Source organism: Abrus precatorius, unplaced genomic scaffold, assembly GCF_003935025.1.
Source record: "Abrus precatorius isolate BTA unplaced genomic scaffold, Abrus_2018 Scaffold7, whole genome shotgun sequence".
NCBI lineage: Eukaryota > Viridiplantae > Streptophyta > Magnoliopsida > Fabales > Fabaceae > Abrus > Abrus precatorius.
This window is the reverse complement of record NW_020874417.1, coordinates 3,876,038-3,895,828: the sequence shown is the minus strand read 5'-3', so window position 1 is coordinate 3,895,828 and position 19,791 is coordinate 3,876,038. Positions and strand designations below refer to the sequence as shown.

At 30.3% G+C, this 19,791-nt stretch overlaps 2 protein-coding genes across 3 annotated transcripts; both read right to left on the bottom strand.

Annotated features, from left to right (window-relative positions):
- Positions 1–7,300: 7,300 nt before the first annotated feature.
- On the bottom strand, positions 7,301–10,707 carry LOC113872011 (nuclear transcription factor Y subunit B-1-like). Of its 2 annotated transcripts, XM_027509163.1 has the most exons (7): positions 10,615–10,707; positions 10,303–10,533; positions 10,088–10,217; positions 9,963–9,968; positions 9,789–9,863; positions 9,632–9,682; positions 7,301–7,701 (listed from the first exon to the last, which is right to left on the bottom strand). In XM_027509163.1, exons 2-7 carry the CDS (start codon positions 10,518–10,520, stop codon positions 7,657–7,659), a joined length of 525 nt encoding a protein of 174 aa, XP_027364964.1. In that variant the 5' UTR covers positions 10,521–10,533; positions 10,615–10,707; the 3' UTR covers positions 7,301–7,656. The 2 variants fall into 2 exon arrangements, with proteins under 2 accessions (XP_027364964.1, XP_027364965.1); XM_027509164.1 differs by lacking the exon at positions 10,615–10,707 and having other exon boundaries at positions 7,448–7,695; positions 10,303–10,581.
- Positions 10,708–13,058: 2,351 nt separating this feature from the next.
- LOC113872009 (probable LRR receptor-like serine/threonine-protein kinase At1g67720) lies at positions 13,059–19,791 on the bottom strand. Its single transcript, XM_027509159.1, has 15 exons — positions 19,605–19,791; positions 18,023–18,554; positions 17,078–17,583; positions 16,811–16,943; positions 16,616–16,687; positions 16,444–16,512; positions 16,295–16,366; positions 16,014–16,082; positions 15,142–15,296; positions 14,817–15,055; positions 14,597–14,723; positions 14,457–14,525; positions 14,168–14,354; positions 13,893–14,028; positions 13,059–13,674 (listed from the first exon to the last, which is right to left on the bottom strand). The coding sequence occupies exons 1-15, from the start codon at positions 19,687–19,689 to the stop codon at positions 13,354–13,356; spliced, it is 2,772 nt and encodes a 923-aa protein (XP_027364960.1). The 5' UTR covers positions 19,690–19,791; the 3' UTR covers positions 13,059–13,353.

The window sequence follows — 19,791 nt, the reverse complement described above, 5'->3', positions numbered from 1 at the left end:
AAAGCTTGCAAGTTGGAAAAAACATAGGGTGGTGATAGTGTAAATAGTTATGTTTGTTGATAATTACCGATTAGAGTGCTTGCTAATGCTAATTACTTCGGAATTGATGCGCTGCTAATGAGGTGCGTTAAGCTTGATCAATGCCTCTATCAATTGCCATCCACTCTTATATACCCATCAAAATTTTAATCAATCTCTTCGTTTCTCCCTTTTTATTATCTTTTAGATTTTATTTCTTGCGATTAAGATGTCGTTTGTTTCCTCTAATGACGATATGGTCTTCAGAATTAATTGTTAATCAATAATTATGAGATTGGAAAATATTTATTAGGATTTATTTATTTTAGGTGTATTTTAAAATTAATTTTTTTATAATTATTATCAAGCAATAACTTTTTTAATATTTTTATTAGAGTGATTTTATTTATGTTATATATTTTTAAATAAAATGTTAATTTTAGTTTATTTAATATAATAAAATATTTATTATTATTAATTATAGTATTTACTCTTTTTAAAAATATATACTTTATTAAATTAAAAACTAATCATATAATATTTTTTTTTTAAAAAAATTAGTTAAAATATAATTTAATTTAATGATTCACGTGCAAGGAAAATTTATTAGTTATAGTTATAGTATTGATTTAAAATAAAATATAAATAAAATTATTAAAAATATATTATTAATAATAAATATTATATTGTATTAAATAAGACTAATATTTTTCATATAAAGGTAAGATTAAATTAAAGATAAATAAAATTTTTAAATTAAAATTTATGAATATTTTATAATCTAAATTAAAAATTATATAAGAATTAACATCAAACATAATGAATTGATAAAAAAAATAATTTATATTGACTTGTGTCAGCGATTTAAAAATAAACTAATATAAAATTTATTTTTATCAGGTTAACGATACATTATCTCATAATTTAAAATATAAAAAATGATTCAAATAAAATTGAATGTGATTATAATAATTAAAATTTTATCTGTCTAAAAAGAAAATATATCTTTAAATTAAAATGGAGTATGACCATTTCAATTAAATTTTAAAATAAACTAAAACAGAAATACATCATACTAGTTACAAAATATTAAAAAAATAAATTTTTAAGTATTTTTTGAGTTTGACAATTTTTTTATTTTAAAATAAAATATCATTCTATCCTCTTAAAAAAGGTTATACTAAAAAAAGTAAATAAAAAAATTTAAATCACAAAATTGAATTTTTGTTACTAAGTTAGATTAAATTTTGAATCTAATTTTAAAAATCAATCAAATTATAATTCAAACATGTATACACGTAAAACTGTATTTGTTAATTTTGCTTCTAAGTATATATGCAATGCTTTCTTATATGTATATATATTCACAAATGCATTTTTTCTTTGTAAGAGACACATGATATTAGTTTAATGTATTTACAATTATTTTATTTTTAATAAATCAGATTTGTTTATTATACAAATATTGTGTTTATGTAAATATCATTTTTAATAAAAGAGTTTTATGAATCTCAAATTTTAATTAAAAATATATATCTTATAAAAAAAACTTATTTATTATATTAAGGTTAGAAGTGTAATTTTTTTATTAATTTATTATTATTATTATCAATTATTTAAATTATTTTTAAAAAAATTACAATTAATATTTTTAAAATACAAAAATTATATGAAATATATTAAAATCATTATTTATCATCTTTTAACTAAAATAAAAATACAAATATAAAAATTAAATCATATAACTCAAATTAGGTTATAGTTTGATCGAATTGAACCGTATAACATAACTATTGAAAAAATTTTGTTTACTTTTCACTAAATAAATATTTATTGTTGAAACTTTTCAAAACTTCAATTACAAGAATTAAAAAATATATATTTTTAATGTTATTTTAGTCAGTCTTTTACTATATTATTTATCTTTTTGGAGAATATCATTAAGTATCATTAAAGAAATAATAAAGATTCAACGTCGATTTATTTGAAATGGCGCGAAAATTTTATCAAAAATAGATTAGATTAAATAGGCAAAAAGTATGCATGATAAAAAACGAAGGCAGTTTAGGGTGAGATAAATGAATTCAGAGAGAAGTGAAATTTTCAAACTTTTTGTCCTTTAATGTGATACGGGCGCAGTATAAATCATGTACTCATATGTTTATTTTTTTTTGAGGTGATTCATAATGCTTCAGATTGGTGGATGTCAAGGAACGTGGAATGAGTTTGTAAGCAGGTCAATGAATAGGTAAATTCTAATGTCACATGAGTTTTTGATGATAGTTGTTCCTTTAGTTTTTATAGAGATAAATGGGTAGAAAATACTATATTAACAAATTCATACTCAATGTTATTTTTAATAGCAACTAATAAGGAGACATGTGTAGTGGATAGTAGACGATTTAAGATAGACCAATAGGTATAGAAAATTCATTATAAAAGATAATTACTTTCATGGAAAGAGGATTTACAACAACAGCTGTAGAAGATTATGGAAGGTAAAAGATTGAGAAAAAATATGAATGATATGTTGATGTGAAAGTGTAATGGTAATAAAGACTACAATATTCAATGAACTTATCACTACATTTATATTTTTTTCACTATAGGTAGTAGTTCAAAATTGTGTCTAGTGCAGACATTACATAAAATTTGGAAAGTCCTAAGGGAATAGTAATATTTGTATGATGTCTATTGCTTAATGTAGTTCTGGTGCAGAGGAATTAGACCAAACACGAATTGACGATTTTATCAAAAGTGTGTAAGTTTTGTGATACATTGATACCAAATATGAAAACTTGTTGTACTTTTACATTGCATTATTTTTATGAGACTATAGTAGATAATTTTTGAATAGTTTGGTATCAGTATATACTTACTAAAAATTTACATGAGACATTATTAAGTATGTGTGAAATTTAATGTAAAAAAAAAATTGGAATAGAACATTAATAATGATGTAGTTTGCAATAATATAAATAACTTGTCTTTAGAAGAATAATATTTTTGTCAATAATAATATACTAAATTTTAGTAAAATATTTAATTTTATTAAATATTATTCTTAAAAGTGACTCAAAACACAAGCTTTCATATAAAAATATATTAAATAAATATTTAATTAAACTATATTTGGAAACAAAAAATTACTTTGCAACAAAATGATATAGCTGATAATTACTATTATGTCCTCAAATATCTTGACCGTTTATTAATCTTAAATTTAATCAAACTACACATAATTATGATTTACTAATTACTATCGAATCACCTGATTTAATAGTTTATCATAAAAGCATCCCAACAAGCTAACAGACTATAGATCAAAAGTCAGGATTGATTCATAACTATTTCTCTTTTTATTACTATACATAATTTTAAGCATTTTTTTTTACATATATCTTTTATAAAAGAATCTTTATTAAAAGAGACTTTAATAGTAAAACATAAGCATTTTTTATAAACAGAGAATCAGCTACAATTACTTTTTAGACCAAATAACACGAGTCTAAATTCTTTGTTGTTTTGGGGGGCTAAGGTTAGCATGATTCTAAACTTGCAAGGGCTAAAAATGTCTCATGGTGGAGAAGCACCTTGTTCCATGATGATGAGTTTGTGATGTGGTTTTGGGCCTCGAATCTAAGGGATAAGCCCAGTGCTTTGAGAGCCGTTGAGTACAGCACCTCATCCATTTTAGCTCTTTCATTATTTTTATATTCTTTTTCTTTTTGCTCTTTATTCCCTTCTCAACTAGTCACCAATAATAATAAATAATAATATACCCAATACTTAATGCCTACGTTCTTTTAATCTTTCATTTTTAGGAGCCTAAAAGAGAAGAAACGACAAGAGAAAGGAGTAGCTTTTTTCTCTTATTTTCACTAAGGATAGGGAAAGCTCACTTAATTTTGTTCATTAGTTATGATGACAATCATAATGGTAATGTGGGAGCACAAATTACAAACCTTTTTTTAGGGATAGGGGGAGGAAATAGGAAGAAATCTATAATCAAATTCTCCATAAGCAATGATCAATTAAATTTGTTAACTGTGAAACACGAGATAGAAAAAGAATAACTTGTGTGTTAAGGGAAAAAACAAAAAAGGTCAACTTGTAAAGTAACCATGTCATAACAATGGATGCTCTCTATCGCCAAATACCAGTGATCATTAAAATGAACTTATCGATTAACATATGATTGAGAAAGTCTTCTGTTATCAAGTATCTTACAAGATTGTTTATTAATAGTTCAACTAGCAAGTTTTTCATCCATTGTTAAAAGAAATCAATAGAGTGTATTAAGAATTTATTAAGATTACAATAATCTTAATGTAAGAAATATATTTGATACAGTAGATTAAAAATTTAAAATTAAAGACTTAACGTAAGAAATTTTGCTTTATTTAATAAGAATTAAAAAATAGTTCTTATGGAGTGTTTAGATTTTCAACTTAATCAAGTGTTTATTTAATAATTATGGAATTACAAGCTAATACTCCACCAAGATATTGGCTTGCTTCTTCTCTTTTAGGCTAATTAAAAAAATAAAAAAAGCAGATTAGGACGTTGTGCTTTTGCCTCAGCTTCTTTCCATCGTAGAAAAATCATAACTAATAGGCCTGATTTCGTAGACCTAGCCATTAACTTGAGCACTCAACATTTACTTGTTTCCACTTATAGTTCGACTAGACAATTACTCTTTCTGACTAAGAAAACTAGATAAATTTAGGATATATAGTAACGGGTACGTGAAAAGAAAGAGTGTGAGATAACGAGTTCATTCAGTTTTGCATCAATGATTAATATTATAAATTAACTAGAAATTACAAAAACGCATAAAAATATTGCATAACTTTATATTTATAGGAAAATAATAAAGAAAAGCATAGGCAGTAGAATGAATAACAATAGAGATAATGGCTCAGTCAGCAAAATGCTAAAAGCATTGATGATATGAATGTGTAAATGATAACAGGAAGGAGGAGATATTAAAAAAATGTTAATGCTGTTAAGAGATTTATAATAAATAAAAGTTATACACGAAAAGGCCGAATTGGGAAAGATTATAGGGTGGTCATGTGAAGAGGATATAAAAGGTGAAATGGCTATGGCCTAGTCATCTATCTCATCCACCAACGTCTAGGAGAAGATAAAGGGCTTCACTGTTATACCAAACAAGCACACCCCTTCCAAGCATTTTCTCACATGAAAACAAACTTGACGTGGACTCCTTGCAGATTGCCAATTTTGATGCTAACCCCATTCTTCGAGTAATAGATAATACCCTTTTAGTGTGTGTTTATGTAAGTATTTGTAAATCATTTGAATGAATTAAATGTTAAATAATTAATTTTGTTTAAAAATAGATTTAAAGTAATGTCTAAATTTTGTTTTTAGAAGTAAATTTAGCATAAAAATTATAATTTATTATCTATGTGATTTCAATATAAATTCAAACATACAATTAATTTTACTAAACCACAATTGAAAAAGTAAATGTCCCAATACGGGTATGTAATATGTTACATCAAAGGGGAGTAAATTAAAATAAACCCAAGTACTTGACAAGGTTCCAATAATTTTTCTAATCCTCTGTCCCATTTTTCTATTCCCCCATTTGAAAATTCAAGCATCAATAAAAATTTACAAATAAGCATTCCATCCATTTAACCTAATCAATGTAGTTCCAGCCTCGTTCCATCACTCTACAGCGATAAAAAAATTCAAAATTACCATAGCAATGGTTTTTGTACTTCAAGGATTAGACTCTAATTCTCATTTCAGCTATGACTCAAGCTTCCAATGAATCTTTGAACGCAAGTATGATGTCTTTTCTACATGACATTAAAATCGACAAGGGAGTTCTTACATTAGCCCCAAAACTTATTGTCTGATTCAATCTCTTTGAGCATTTTTGTTGCTTAATTTCGGTTTTACCATTGTTGGTGTTATTCACATGTCGTAATTACTTCAATCCAGTCCTTGCTTTATTGATCACATGTGCAGAAAATTGGTCCTGGAGGCTACCGAAACAGTTGGGATTAGTAATTATTCAAGATTTGTTGGCTTACTCACTGGATTCTATTGAAATGCTTTTCTAAACCTAGTCCGTTCCCTTGTCTATATGTATATATAAATCAAAAGACTTAAGAGAATTCAAATTCCATGTTTAAAATTCATACATCCTTGTAATGAGGGAATGTTTCACACACATTGAAGAAGAATGTCACCACCAAATTTAGCACGGGATGCAAGGAATTTGGACACCACGTTAATCACACTTTAATCTAAAACTTTAAGACAATAAATAGTAGGATACTTGTTCTCATATACTAGTTACCTTATTTGCAGTTATTTAATGTGGGACCTCTTACATTTTATTTCTAACTTGGACATGGCCGGTCAAGAAACATAGTCAAACTTTTTGAGCATTAAGAGAGGAAAAAGATGTACAAACTGTGATCCAACAGAATGGATAAATTGCTAGAAAAGTAAAGTTAAAATAAAGGAAAACAAATAAGCTAAATGAAAGAAGTAATTATAAAAAGAGAAGTGTAACATTGTTAAGCAATTATAAAAGGTTATGTGCATTTTTTAATTGTTTGTATCATATTCCCATTAGAAGGACAGATATGAGAAAGAGTATTTCAGTTTCTCTTAAATCTACTAGCAATACTCTAAAGAGCAACAAAACAATCTCACAAGTTAGCTTGAATTTGAAAAAAAAAAAATAGACATTACGACTACAAAATCAAATGAAATACCATTAGTTCCGTCTTGCAAATTTTTCCAAATATTGCATAGTTTTTTAATATAAATTTAATTTTATGATAAAGATTAAAAAATTAATCGATGTTTTTATTATTTTTGACATTCCAATGTGCGGAGAAATGAAGAGTACCAACCGAATCTCCCCTCAGAAGAGTTAAGAGTTACGTATGAAAGATTTGAAACCCAAACCATTAACGACCTTGATCCAAATGGCCTTTCGAAAACGAATACATTTACGCTGTCTGGTTTAGAAATTATTTTTAATTTTTATTTTTGATTTACAGTAAAATCTTATTTTAATTACATTTTTATTATAAAAATTTTGTTAAAAAAAAATGTTTTCAATATTTCTAAAATGATTTTTTACGTAAAACCGCCCTTATTTGATTTATGTAGCTAACTCAGGAAAAATAGTTTGCTGTAGTCATTGGCATTATCGCAAGTATAAATATATGCATTGGGAGAATAGATAAAATAAACTATTGCTCAGCCTAATAACATAATCCCATCACGTCAACAACAAAAGGATTTTAAATTTGGCAGCACCGTCGTCCAATGTGCTACAGAAAAGAAGGTAAAGAACTATACCAATTTATGCTTCCAATCAGTTACATAAAATCTTTAGTCTTTGCCAAGACAACTGATGGAATCAGACAAGCATGGTTCCGGGATTTACAACTTATGAATAATGATTCTTCTCCAAAGATAATATGATATGCAAGCCTTAATAAATAATATCTGGTCAGGAACCAACATCTCCTAAAGTCAGTATTCACAAATCATAAAATGCTTTCAATATGCCAAGGGCAAATACTAAAGCTTTACGGCATTTAAATCACACGTCATACACGGAAGAAGGGTCCATGTCTACTCTGGGCCTTGCATGGGAACCATCATATGTTGTGCCTGGGGCTGAAAATTGAAAGAGACAAAATTAATATAATAATTCCATCACCTGTAAATGTTTAGTTGCTTGAGCTAAAATTCCTTAAACAAAGATATAACTTACAAACCAAAGAGGAAAACCATCCATGTTATAAATAAAAGAAGCATGCTCACCATTTTGATATGTTGGATTCAAGGAAAACAACAAACAATTCGTATTCTAAATGAGATTGACTACATAAATCACATTCGCCATTGAACTTAATCGAAAATCAAATTCTCAGAAACCACATTTATCACTAAATCTTTTAATATTTTTTTCTAAAGTTCTTTTGAATCTCCATTTACTCTTTTCTACTGGACTTAAAAAGAAAGTCATCAATTTCTCTTCAATAATATCTCCCGTGGCCTTCATTGCACGCGACCAATATTGTGGCATATACAATCATTTTTTATCTAATCCATTCTTATGTGGCCACTCATTCATCTTAACATTTTTATTTCTACAACTTCCACTTGGATTCAAGGAAAACAAATTCTAAATAAAAGTTTTTCTTAAATAATGCCACCATTAATGCTATATTAATTGGGCAAAACATTCTCTTTCATATGTGTTTTATAAGAACTAAAAATTCCAGCTTCGATATTAAAGATTAATTATTAAACCCCATAAGAAAAGCCAATGACAATATGGTCCTAGAGGCTAGAGTACTTAAAGATAAGAATGGTTTAAAACACAATGATTAAACAGAGAAAGGGCATTACAATTTGTAAGTGCCAACAATTAGCGATGGTATTTCCATGTAATTCTCTGAAGACAAGGAAGGATCATTTAATTTACCAATTCAAATATACTTCCAATTTAACTACTACCAAGTAGCCAGTAAGGTATCTGACTTCTTGAGGATTATTTAACCTTATAGCTTAAGACAGTTCATCTAATCAAGGATTCACAACCAGAAATGTTTTGAAATTAAGGCATCACTGTGCTATGTAATAGCAGGAAATAAACATTATCTCCTATAACTAAAGTAAACAGCATAATGTTTCTGCACAACTTTAGAAAAGAAGTTTACATGCTTTATCAAACAAAGGCAAGTGAAAATAGGAAAGCAAAAGCTTAAGATCAAGTTTCAGTAACAATACAAGTGGGAGGAAAAGACTCCAATCATCCAAACAAGGGAAGAACTGAGGTAAATGGCATGACTCACGCAGCAATAACAATGATTAGGCCCAAAAAAATGATCATTGTTGAGGTTTGATATCACTAAAGAAACCTACCACCACCATTGCAGATCCCCAACAAAACCAAATCCATTTCTAACGAATTTTGCAAAAAGAAAGTGCAAAGAGTGCAGGGGCCATGGCAGCTTTGACGTATTCTAATACTTTGCAGTTGTATAGTTTATTAAAGATTGAAAATCCCTAACAAGACTAGATTAAAAAAATGCAATTCCGAGATAGTGCACATATCGAACAGCCCTTAATAAACCAAAATCAAGCTTAGAGAGTGCAAGAGAGGAAAGAGAGATACATCCAGGCCTTAATAAACCAAGTTCAGAGTATTTCATCCACGCCTTCAATGGGGGGTCTATACATGCACAACCAATCAAATGTATCTAATTCATAGTCATCAGGCAGGGATTAATCCCAAGTGGGACTCCTTAAGATGTACATCTTCAAAATTTCAACCAAAAAATCAAAATGGTATTACTTATTATAACCAATCAACCAACATAATGACAAACATTTTAACTAAATTGAACTTCAAATAAAAAGTGTTTAGGAGGAGAAGGGTTTAGAAGTAGAAGTTCCTGCAAACGAAGCGTCAGTATCTCGTACTACATTGCAGTCATTGGGGATTAAACAGCAATCTCAGCATCTTCATTTATCAATGCGACCGCAGAAGCAAAGGAAGAACGAGATATATTGCATTACAGAGTAAGTGATTAATCACCTGAGAATTCGAGTAATTAACGCCTTGTGAGTAAGAACCTTGATGAACAAGCTGTCAAATCCACAAGAAAATCCAACATCAGATGTCAATGTCATTGTACTCTAAATATATTCCCAGCAATGCAATCAGGAACAGTGCATGTATATACGTTGTCCACCTGGGAATTAGGACTCGGATAAACATCCTTCTTAGCAGATGCATCTCCACCCTTGGCCGAACCCTTGGAATCACCCTGTCAAACCACAATTTCAGAGATCACAAACACAATAACAAAAACGCACAGTTGAACACAAAAAATCACAAAGCTAAATAACTATTCATTTAAAATTACCTCAATCTGCAACATTTCAATCGGCACACGAGAAATTCAATCAATGAAAGGGAGAAAAAACACATCAGTGAAAGTTCACCTCCACGAAACCAAAACTGCATTAACCAAATGTAAATTAATATTACTTCTCTGTAAGCGCCGAGGTAAATCTTTAAGGGATCGATGTAATCTTCGAAACCGAGAGTGGCCATAGCCCAAAGCAAATCGTCGCCGTTAATAGTCTTCCTCTTCTCTCTCTGGCACTTGTCGCTCGCCCTGCGAAACATTAACACAGTTCACAATTCATTCACTCCACAGAATCACAACGAAAGCACGAATGAGAAAAGAAGAAGAACCGTACTCGCTGGTGATGAAGCTGATGAACTCAGAGACGCATTCCTGAACGGTTTCTTTTGCGTCCTTAGCGATCTTTCCGTTAGGAGGTAGCGCTTTCTTCATGATGCGGCTAATGTTGGCGATGGGGAGAAAACGGTCCTGCTCGCGGAAATTAGAGCGGGGGCTGTGGTCGCCGCTCTCGTGGCTGCCACCGCCGGCGGGACTCGCGGGGGTATCGGCCATGGTCGCCGGAACCCTAACGTTACAAAGAAAGGGAAAGGCATGGAGAAACCCTAGAGAGAGAAATTGGAGAGAGAGGGAAAATAAAAAAAGTTACCTGAATGTTACGATGTGATGAGATTTGTATTTGGCGCGAGAATGGACGCTGGAGAAGTGATGTGAGAGAGAGGAGTGAGGAGACGATGGAGATGAGAGTGTGGCTTCTATCGCCACCGTCCGTTTTCTTTTTTACCTTCTTTCCTTCCCTTCCTTTCTCTTATTGGTTGTTGGGCCTTTTTTATGCATAAAAGAAAACAAGGGAAACCAATCTAGTACTCATTTGATATTTTGATTATTAAAAAAATGTCATTTTTAGAATTTCTTTAATTTCAGATTTATTAAAGAGACTATCTAATATATTGATCGAAAAATTAAAACTAAATTGGATTTGATACGCGTTTCATTCAATTTATTTTAAAATAGTTGTTTTATTATTGCCAGTTTAAAAATATATATAAAATATATAATTTTTATCTTTTTTTTTTATTTTAACGTCTATTATTCTATACAAATTTATATATGAAATATTTTTTTCCCAAAATTGAATGATGAAACACAGTTTTAGGGACTATTTAAGAAATTTTCTAGCTTTAAGTTTTAAAATTACCAATGATCCCAGTTTCAGATAATAAAATATTAGTTTTATCGTTTCAATATTACGTGAGAGGTACACAAGTACCGGGAGATTTAAAAGCGTAAATTACACTGGCTACTGACATTTCGTTTAACAAAAATTATTTAATATTTTTCATTCTAAACAATTTCCCTAATGTATGTAATAATATAATATTACAAATTTTTTCAGTTTTACAAATTAATTTTTTTTACAATTTTGCTAATTCATTTTTTTATAAATTACTAATTAAAAATTTAAAATAATATAAAAATATAAATTAAAAACATTTTATTAAACATCAAAGAAATTAAGAAATCAACGATGAAGACTATAATTAATCTTGAAATTTATAACGATTATACTTGAATTTTTTTCGCAAATTTAACTATTTAAATATAAGTAATATTTATTCTCTAAAATACATTCCTCCTGAAGAAGCTACATTTAATACGAGTATTGATCACTTTGATTTGCACGCGTTATACTATATTTTTTTCAAAAAAAAACTATTTTTAAAAAGGAAATCAATTATATTCTAATTATTTTATTATTATTTAAATGAGGAAATAATAAAATAGTAAATTTTGTTTACTTGTTTAATTATAAATAAAATATAGTTATATTGAATATTTTATATACCATTTTAATGTAATGATTGATAAATATGAAAATAAATAGGTAAATCATTAGTTAATAATTATTTTTCTATTTTTCTTCGCATAAAAAAAAACCCTTTAAGTTGGTCATATTATGTTTCGATTTTGCTTTATTTTTTGTCTACAAATAAATTAAAAACTTTTGGATGAGTACCACCCGATTCTAATTGAAGTAGTCAAATATCTAATGCAATGCCTAAATATTAGAATAATAAATAATAATAAAACAGAAGAAAAAAACTTTTATTTTCTATACCAATTTGTCGTTCTTTAAGCAGATAAAATAATACTTTCAATTACAGTAGGAATTCGAAAAGAGTAGTATACGGGGCAGGTTATTGAATGAATTGTAAAATATATAAATTTCGAAAGAAAAGTTCAACCAATTTAATGTAATTTTTTTTATATTATTATTCAATGAATTTGATTTCGAATATAATTTTAATTCAATCTGTTTTAATTTAAATTGATTCGAGATTGATTGAATTCATTAATAAACAAACTTGGATCATATTAATAAATGATATAATAACATCGTATTATACGAAAAAAAATAATTTGAACTAGTCAATTTTCAAAATTTTAAATCTAAAGTTTAATCTAATCGATTAATTATTTAATTTTTTAGTTTATTTCAAATTTATGTTAATTTGATCACCCATTAAAAAGTTTGGAAAACAGATTAGTATCATGTTGTAAAGTCTCGAATTAACTTATTTATAATTTATTAATATACTTTTTTCTTTAATACTTTTGTATGCCTATGAATAATTTATTATCTATTCCAAAACTCACATTTTGGTATAAATAATTTTATACTATCAAATTCAAGCGAAATCAACTTTAAATGCTTTGTTTGGATGAAATAAAACAAAACAAAAATTAAAAAATATATATATATAAATATTAATACATTTTTTAATCATTAACTTTACAAAAACTTTACTTTAGTCTTTAATTTTTTAAAATATCTCATTCTAATAATTTTTTAATTTATTTTTTATTGTTATTTTGCATAAATAATTAAAATAATTGAATAATTTGAGATACTAAAATGAGTATTTAGTACAAATGATATTATTTTTGAAATGATTGTCCATCAAAGTATATCATGGACACTAACTTCAGTATAGAGAAAGGTTATTGTATGGCTCATTCTTGGGACATAGAAGTAGGAAAAAGGAGAGACAAAAATGAAGAAGAAGAAATGAGAGATACCACAGAGAAAAGAGAAAAAGAAAAATAGGTATATAAAAAGGCGAAAATAATCTGAAGTGTATGAACATCATTGTTTTTTTCAATATACATACACATTTGATTTACTGAATGTACGAGTCGAAAAACACTGTGGATATGCTATATTAATGTTGCCACATTCAACTGAGCAACAAAAGGCAAAAATTGAAACCAACTACCATGTTATGTGCAGCAAGGCCTTGCCCATATGTTAAAAATCAAAGGAAACAGAAAAATTAAAATCGGAGAAAGGAATAGGAAAAATCTGTGCATGCATGCAATGTTTACTCTATCGTGGAGTAGGCTGTGCAATGGACTCATCAATTGAAACGTAGCTCTCAGTTGCAACCAAATCCATAGAACCTGTGTTGATAGAAGAATGAACTGAATTTCTTGGCTCATTAAAATTGCCTTCGGCCTCTCTCTCAATAGCGATTGCATCTTGGATGTCCTTCAGAACTTCTGAAATTGATGGCCTCATATTTGCATGAGGCTCAACACACATCAATGCTTTCTCTGCTATTTTCCACATTGATTGTAGGTCATAGTTGTTTTGTAGCGCAGGATCAATAATACCTTGTATATCTCCACTCTCAATGTGTAATTTTGCCTGTGAAATAATATAGTTTAGAGAAATGTAATTCAATTTTATATGGAAGTTCATCATATCTATGCAATGCGAAAGTATTGTTATAAGTTATATTAATGGAAGAATTTTCTTCTCTTGCCACTTTATAAATTTACACATGCATACTTACAAAGGGTTTTAGAATTATATGATACATTTATGCTTCAAAATTCTATGTCAACAAGGAAATTAAAACTCACCCACTGGACTATGTTTCGGCAATTTGCTCCAAAGTTGTTATTAGATATTGCTTCTTGACCAGATATGAGTTCAAGAAGAATTACACCAAAACTGTATATATCACTCTTGTCAGTAAGCTGCTGGGAAATATAGTACCTGTTGAAAGTTATAGTGATAAACTGTGGTTAATCAGAGAATAGAGATAGGGAACTTCGGGAATCAAACTCAAGTAAAGACCACGTTTACTTCATTTCAGGCAAACACACAAATTCATGGAAAATAGTTGAGGCCTTACTCAGGATCCACATATCCTAATGTCCCCCGAACTACACTAGAAACATGGGAGGCTCCATCAACAGCAAGTTTAGAAAGACCAAAATCAGAAACCTTGGCTCTCATGTGCTTGTCAAGAAGAATATTGCTGCTTTTTAAGTCTCTATGGATGACTGCAGGAACACAGCCTGCGTGAAGATATTCAATCCCTGAAAAATCATGACAATAACACAATTAACAATCTGATAGTAAAATTAGAGGGAAAAGGTATTTAATACTATCATCTTAAATGATGCATTAGCGATATGAACCTTTTGCAGCATCTTCTGCAATCTCAAGACGCTTAATCCAATTAATACTCCGTCCTCTTGTTAATGGACCTACAAGAAGTTAGGCACAATTGAGCGTATGGACTACAGCTCCTTGATTTAAATCAATGAGGATTACATACCATAAAGATGTTCCTTCAGAGTTCCATTATGCATGAACTCATAAATAAGCATGCTATTTTCATCTTCTCGGCAATAACCAAGAAGTTGTACTAAGTTTCTGTGATGTATTCTTGAGAGAAGAGTCACCTGGATCAAACAAAAATATAGCTATAATAAAAATATCTATTCAATTCCAACCGAATTATAGGTTGCAATGGTGGAATACTGAAAGAGGTTTACCTCATTGGAGAACTCTCGTTTTCCTTGATAAGAATTAGTGGTTAGAACTTTAACTGCTATCTCTTTTCCATCTTTCAGTTTCCCATAGTAAACAACTCCAAAACCTCCAGAACCTACTTCTTTCTCAAAATTATTTGTAGAATTTTCAATTTCAGAAAAGCTGAAGCAGTGAGCAGCTTCTGCAGGACCAACACTCTTAGAAGAATCCAAACTTTGAGAAGGGAGAGAAACCAGGCCATCTATGAAGAGTGTAAACAAATACATTACATTTTGCAATCACAAATCTCAGAAAGAAATAATATATAATTTTGATTCAGAATCCTACCTTGTTTAGAATAATTTTTCTTTCCTTTATGCATAAACAAGCAAGATATGATAGTGGCCAAAAGTAGAACGACAGCCCCAGTTACTGAACCAATAATCACATTGGTGTGGCTATTTTTTCTGCTCCCTTTATGAAGATTAATGTTTCCAGAGTAGCTGTTGAGGGCCAAAATAAAAGTAGTGATCATTATGTAAATATGGTCATGAAGGTATTAGAAAATTTGCCAAAAAAAAGGGCGATAAGAATGAACCTAGAACAAATATATTGATCAGTTAGAAGTATTAGCATTTCAAGGAAAAAATCCAGAATGTCAAAATATACTGAAGGACTGTCATGTTAGCTGACAGATTCAACATTTATTCAAGCAATCAAAGCAACACAATCAAAATTCAGAAACCAAAAGATGAAGTAAAATCATCCAAGAGAAAGGTGAGGATAGATATGAAAAGAACAAAAATGACAAAGGAGGGGAGTATGCAACATGGATATTGGTCAATGGCATACTAAAAGGTACAATTAATATATATGAAATCCAAACAAAAAAAAGCATCTCTGCATGCATATCTGATTGTTCCACACTTTACAAAATCAGGTTTTTACTTAACTGATCACAACAGGAACGTTGGCTTCTCTTGTTATGAAGCAACCATTTCATTTCACTTCATTGTTTAACTGTTATTTATGTATTATACGCCATTTGCTAAGATTAAGATCTAGAATGAAAATAATTGCATTGAACAGGGCAGAACATTGCAAAAGCATCCAACATATCTTTTGTATATTTCCATTAATTCTCCTAAGATGCAACATGCCTCCTCTTTTGCACGCATAATACTCTATTATGTTTAATTTCAAGTAAATACGGCACTCACTTCAAAACCAAATCTTTGCTCAGAAGACCTGATGGTACAGTTCCAGACAACCTATTATTTTGGACATACCTGCAATCATTAAAAGTGTTATCAAAATTGTATGAAAATAAATGGAGTATTTCACTTGATTTAGAAATGACTCAAGTGTCATTAACAAAAAGATGCTTATTTCAGTGATTATTGCTAAGCTCCTGATATTTGAATGTATCAAATGTATGCCAATATCCAATTTGAACAAACAACTTATAGTTCCAGATAGCTTATAGTTCCAGATAGCTTACAGTTCCCTCAAATTTGGAAGGTTTGCCAAAGAGGTTGGGAGCGCACCAGTCAACTGATTGTTCTCGAGATGACTGCAAGAGAAAATGGTTGAAGTGAACTGAAAACTGAAAAAACATGAATAAAGGAAGAACTTATCAACCACCATTACATGATCTTTAAGTCCATGCATCCAGTGAAATCTGGTATTGGGCCAGTCAACATATTTCCATCAAGCCATCTACATCCATAAATCAAATCATTATGCCACTGCAGTTTGATAGAACAAACACCAGACACTGTAGTTTCATTGAATCAAAATAAGAAAGTAATATAAAACTTACAATTCTACCAGACCAGTCAATTTGGTGATGTCCAAAGGAATATTCCCGGTCAAGTTTTTATTAGACAACAAACTGCCATCACCATCAATACAAAGTAGTTATCATATCACTTGAAATTTTCTTTTCACACAGTAATTTACCGTGTGAAACTCACATATAGACAAAATAAAAACCTTAGAAAAAATGAACCATTACATTGAGACTATTCTTGGCTGCTGATCTGTGTTACAGCGGATCCATGACCATGGAACAGGTAGACATGGATCACCCCCTTCTTGTGCCCAATCTGCTGATGAGTATTGCGAAAGTACACTCAATATAGCTTCTCCTGCAAACCAAGTACTCAAAAAATTAGGATGCTCCAAAAAAGATTGGACAAATAAACCAGTTTTGTAATAGATATATTTGTTAAGTAGTTACTCTACTACAGTCACAAGTTACCTAAACAAAATAGGGACTTACCATCAGGAGAGCCATTATTTTTCTCAAGATACTTATTAATCTCCATGGCATTTAGAAGAGGGCCCCTGGAAGAATCAGATGTTTTGGCAAATTTAAAGGACAACACAAAGGGTAGGGATAAATTGGTGAATCCTGGTTCGTAAAGGCGATATTTTCCTGGAGCATTTTCTTCAATATTTACCACATCCTTACTAATATCAGGATGCCCTGGAAGTACAAGCCTGAATTTTCTGGATTCTTCTTCAGCCAAATCTTCAATCTCTGCAAAATAGGTGAATGCCCATCCAATACCAGGAAAGCCATCCAAGTTCAACCGGTATGTTAGAGATCCATTGGTACCCACTACAGCAGTTTGCATTACTTTCACTGGGGGCATTTCATCACTGTCAACATTAATTGGTAAATTGGTGGAAATTTTCCTAGTTCCGGCAGCAACATCAACAAGATAATTTGCTTTCTTGAGAGAATCCGATTCCCAAATTCTATCAAATGGATCATCAGGATACCTGATATGGCAGAGATATACACTTACTAAGTAAAAAGAAACTGCTTCAATTCAGTAACCACACAAGCTAATACTAACTATGCAGTAAACATGATCACCATTCAGAGATATAATCTTTGTGTGAAGTAATTCTTTTCTATGAAGGAAGTTACAAAGATTTGATATTTGTGATTTGTCTAGTGAAAGCAACAAAAAAATATATGTGAAAGATGTGTACTACCCCTCCCTTCAAAGTATCATAATTTGCCAAATGAAATGGATCCTTGGCATCAGGATTCAGGACTACTCTTTGTAAGTTGTAACTTCATCGCATTTCAATCAACAGACTTCATAACACTACATATATATTATGATATACCAAAGAAAAGAGTCTTTAGAAGATTAATTTGCGACCAAGCAGGCTATGAAACATGAATCATCTGACAGAGTTGACATAATACCTGATTGGGGCATCACTCTCTGCACCAAAATTTATCCTTGCAGAGACACTGAGGTAAGAGTGTTCCTCAGTGTATGTATAATAAACTGAACCATTGAATTGCCGGAGTTCAAGGGTAGATATGAATGGCTTCCCAGTTGTTGCATTTGATAAACATACACTTACTGTAGGACTTGAAGCCAAAAATATAAGCTCTCTCACTTCGACAGTGTTGGCATCAGATATAACAATAGTCGACCAATGAGTAGCACCAATAGAAATGTCAAATTTTGGATAAACATTGTCTGCATCAAAGTTCCCATACAAGAATGTCACTCTCAGTAGGTACCTTGTCCTACTCAACACATCAAGTGTGTAGCAGTATTTTCTGGAATCAGCAGGAAAGTGTCGCAGTGTCGTGTATTGCTTCCGTGTCTCGTTGGCAACTGATATAGTGCTTATTTCTCCGTACTTAATGTTATCATCAGGAGTCCATTTAAGACCAATTTCATCAGTGAATTTTTCTTTACCTCCACAGTCCAAACTTACAAAACCTGCTTAAAACGACATATTTGTCATCAAATAACAGCATGGATGAAGTGAATTGATTGCATAAACAATTTTACCTCTAATAGTCAAATTTTACCAAGGAAGTCAAATCAAGTAAATATCATGCAGATAATCTAGACAATTAATTGTTAGAAAAAAGTCCATCAAGAGTTGAGACAAATGAAAAAAACTTATTTAACTGTGATACTTCAAAAGAAGTTTGCAAAATAATGATAGTAATTATATAAAGCTTCGCTTCGTAAAAATTGATAATAACTAATCTAATGATCTACACAATCACTACAGGTTCCAAGAACCATATAATCTTCACTCCACCAGAATTACTTATCACAACCAATGGTTAATCACTGTTTTAACCTGACATTACAGTTAGCATCTAATCACCATTAATTAAGTTACATGAACTGAGCAAGCTACTAATATAACACTGCCAGAAACATGATTTATGAAGCTTCAAAATGCCCCTTTGCACAAAAAACAAAGGAACAACACAGACACATGCAAGATTGAAAATTTTAAGCATTTTATAACTCATAATTAGAAGCAACAGCCATTACAAAAAAAAAAAAAAACTGAAAACACATGAATCCCCACCATAAGCTTTAGAGTTGGATCACAGTCTTCTTTATTTAGTTTATGTATTTGATTATGCATCAGGATATTCATACTAAATTGTTACAGTCAGCTCATTGAAACAAAATGGCGAGAAAAATTATTTAGCTCCACAGAATTTGAATTTTGAAGGACACACAAAAAGATAAAATTTTTATTGCCACGCGAATAAAAGAACACCTTAGGGCTCAACATGGAAACACAAAGAAAGAGAAAAGAAGAAATAATATAAACAAAGCAAGAATCAATGCCAGAGAACAGAGGCTGCATAGCACAAAGAGAAACACTGAAACAAGACACCCTTTTAGTTTTTATTGCAAAAACCGGTGCTACAGAAGAAAAAAACTCAATCTTTATGGAAACCAATCAAGGGGGGGTGGGGGGAAAGGGACATGAAGTGGCAAAAACAGAGAAGAGGGTACCCGGCATCTGAGCAGAAGAAATATGCAAGAGAAGTAGCAGAAAGAGTGAGAGAGATGAGAGGAAGAAGGGTTGGCTAATTTTCATTTCTTCTCCGAGAAGATTTCACAGCAAAAAACCAAACCATAAAAGATGGCTGAAGTGAACTCAACAGAGAAAGTGACCCGAAATAGAAGCCTGTGTTTGGTA

Bases quoted from the DNA above. Each gene is read 5' to 3' on its own strand.
- LOC113872011 (XM_027509163.1), bottom strand. From the start codon at position 10,520: ATGGCCGATACCCCCGCGAGTCCCGCCGGCGGTGGCAGCCACGAGAGC. The intron at 10,218-10,302 runs GTACGGTTCTTC...AATGTTTCGCAG, and splicing joins ATCAGCTTCATCACCAGCGA to GGCGAGCGACAAGTGCCAGA. The intron at 9,683-9,788 runs GTGGACAACGTA...TGGATTTGACAG, and splicing joins ATCCGAGTCCTAATTCCCAG to CTTGTTCATCAAGGTTCTTA.
- LOC113872009 (XM_027509159.1), bottom strand. From the start codon at position 19,689: ATGAAAATTAGCCAACCCTTCTTCCTCTCATCTCTCTCACTCTTTCTG. The intron at 17,584-18,022 runs GTATTATGTCAA...CTGCCATATCAG, and splicing joins GAGAGTGATGCCCCAATCAG to GTATCCTGATGATCCATTTG. The intron at 16,513-16,615 runs GTAAGTTTTATA...TTATGGATGTAG, and splicing joins TTGACTGGTCTGGTAGAATT to ATGGCTTGATGGAAATATGT.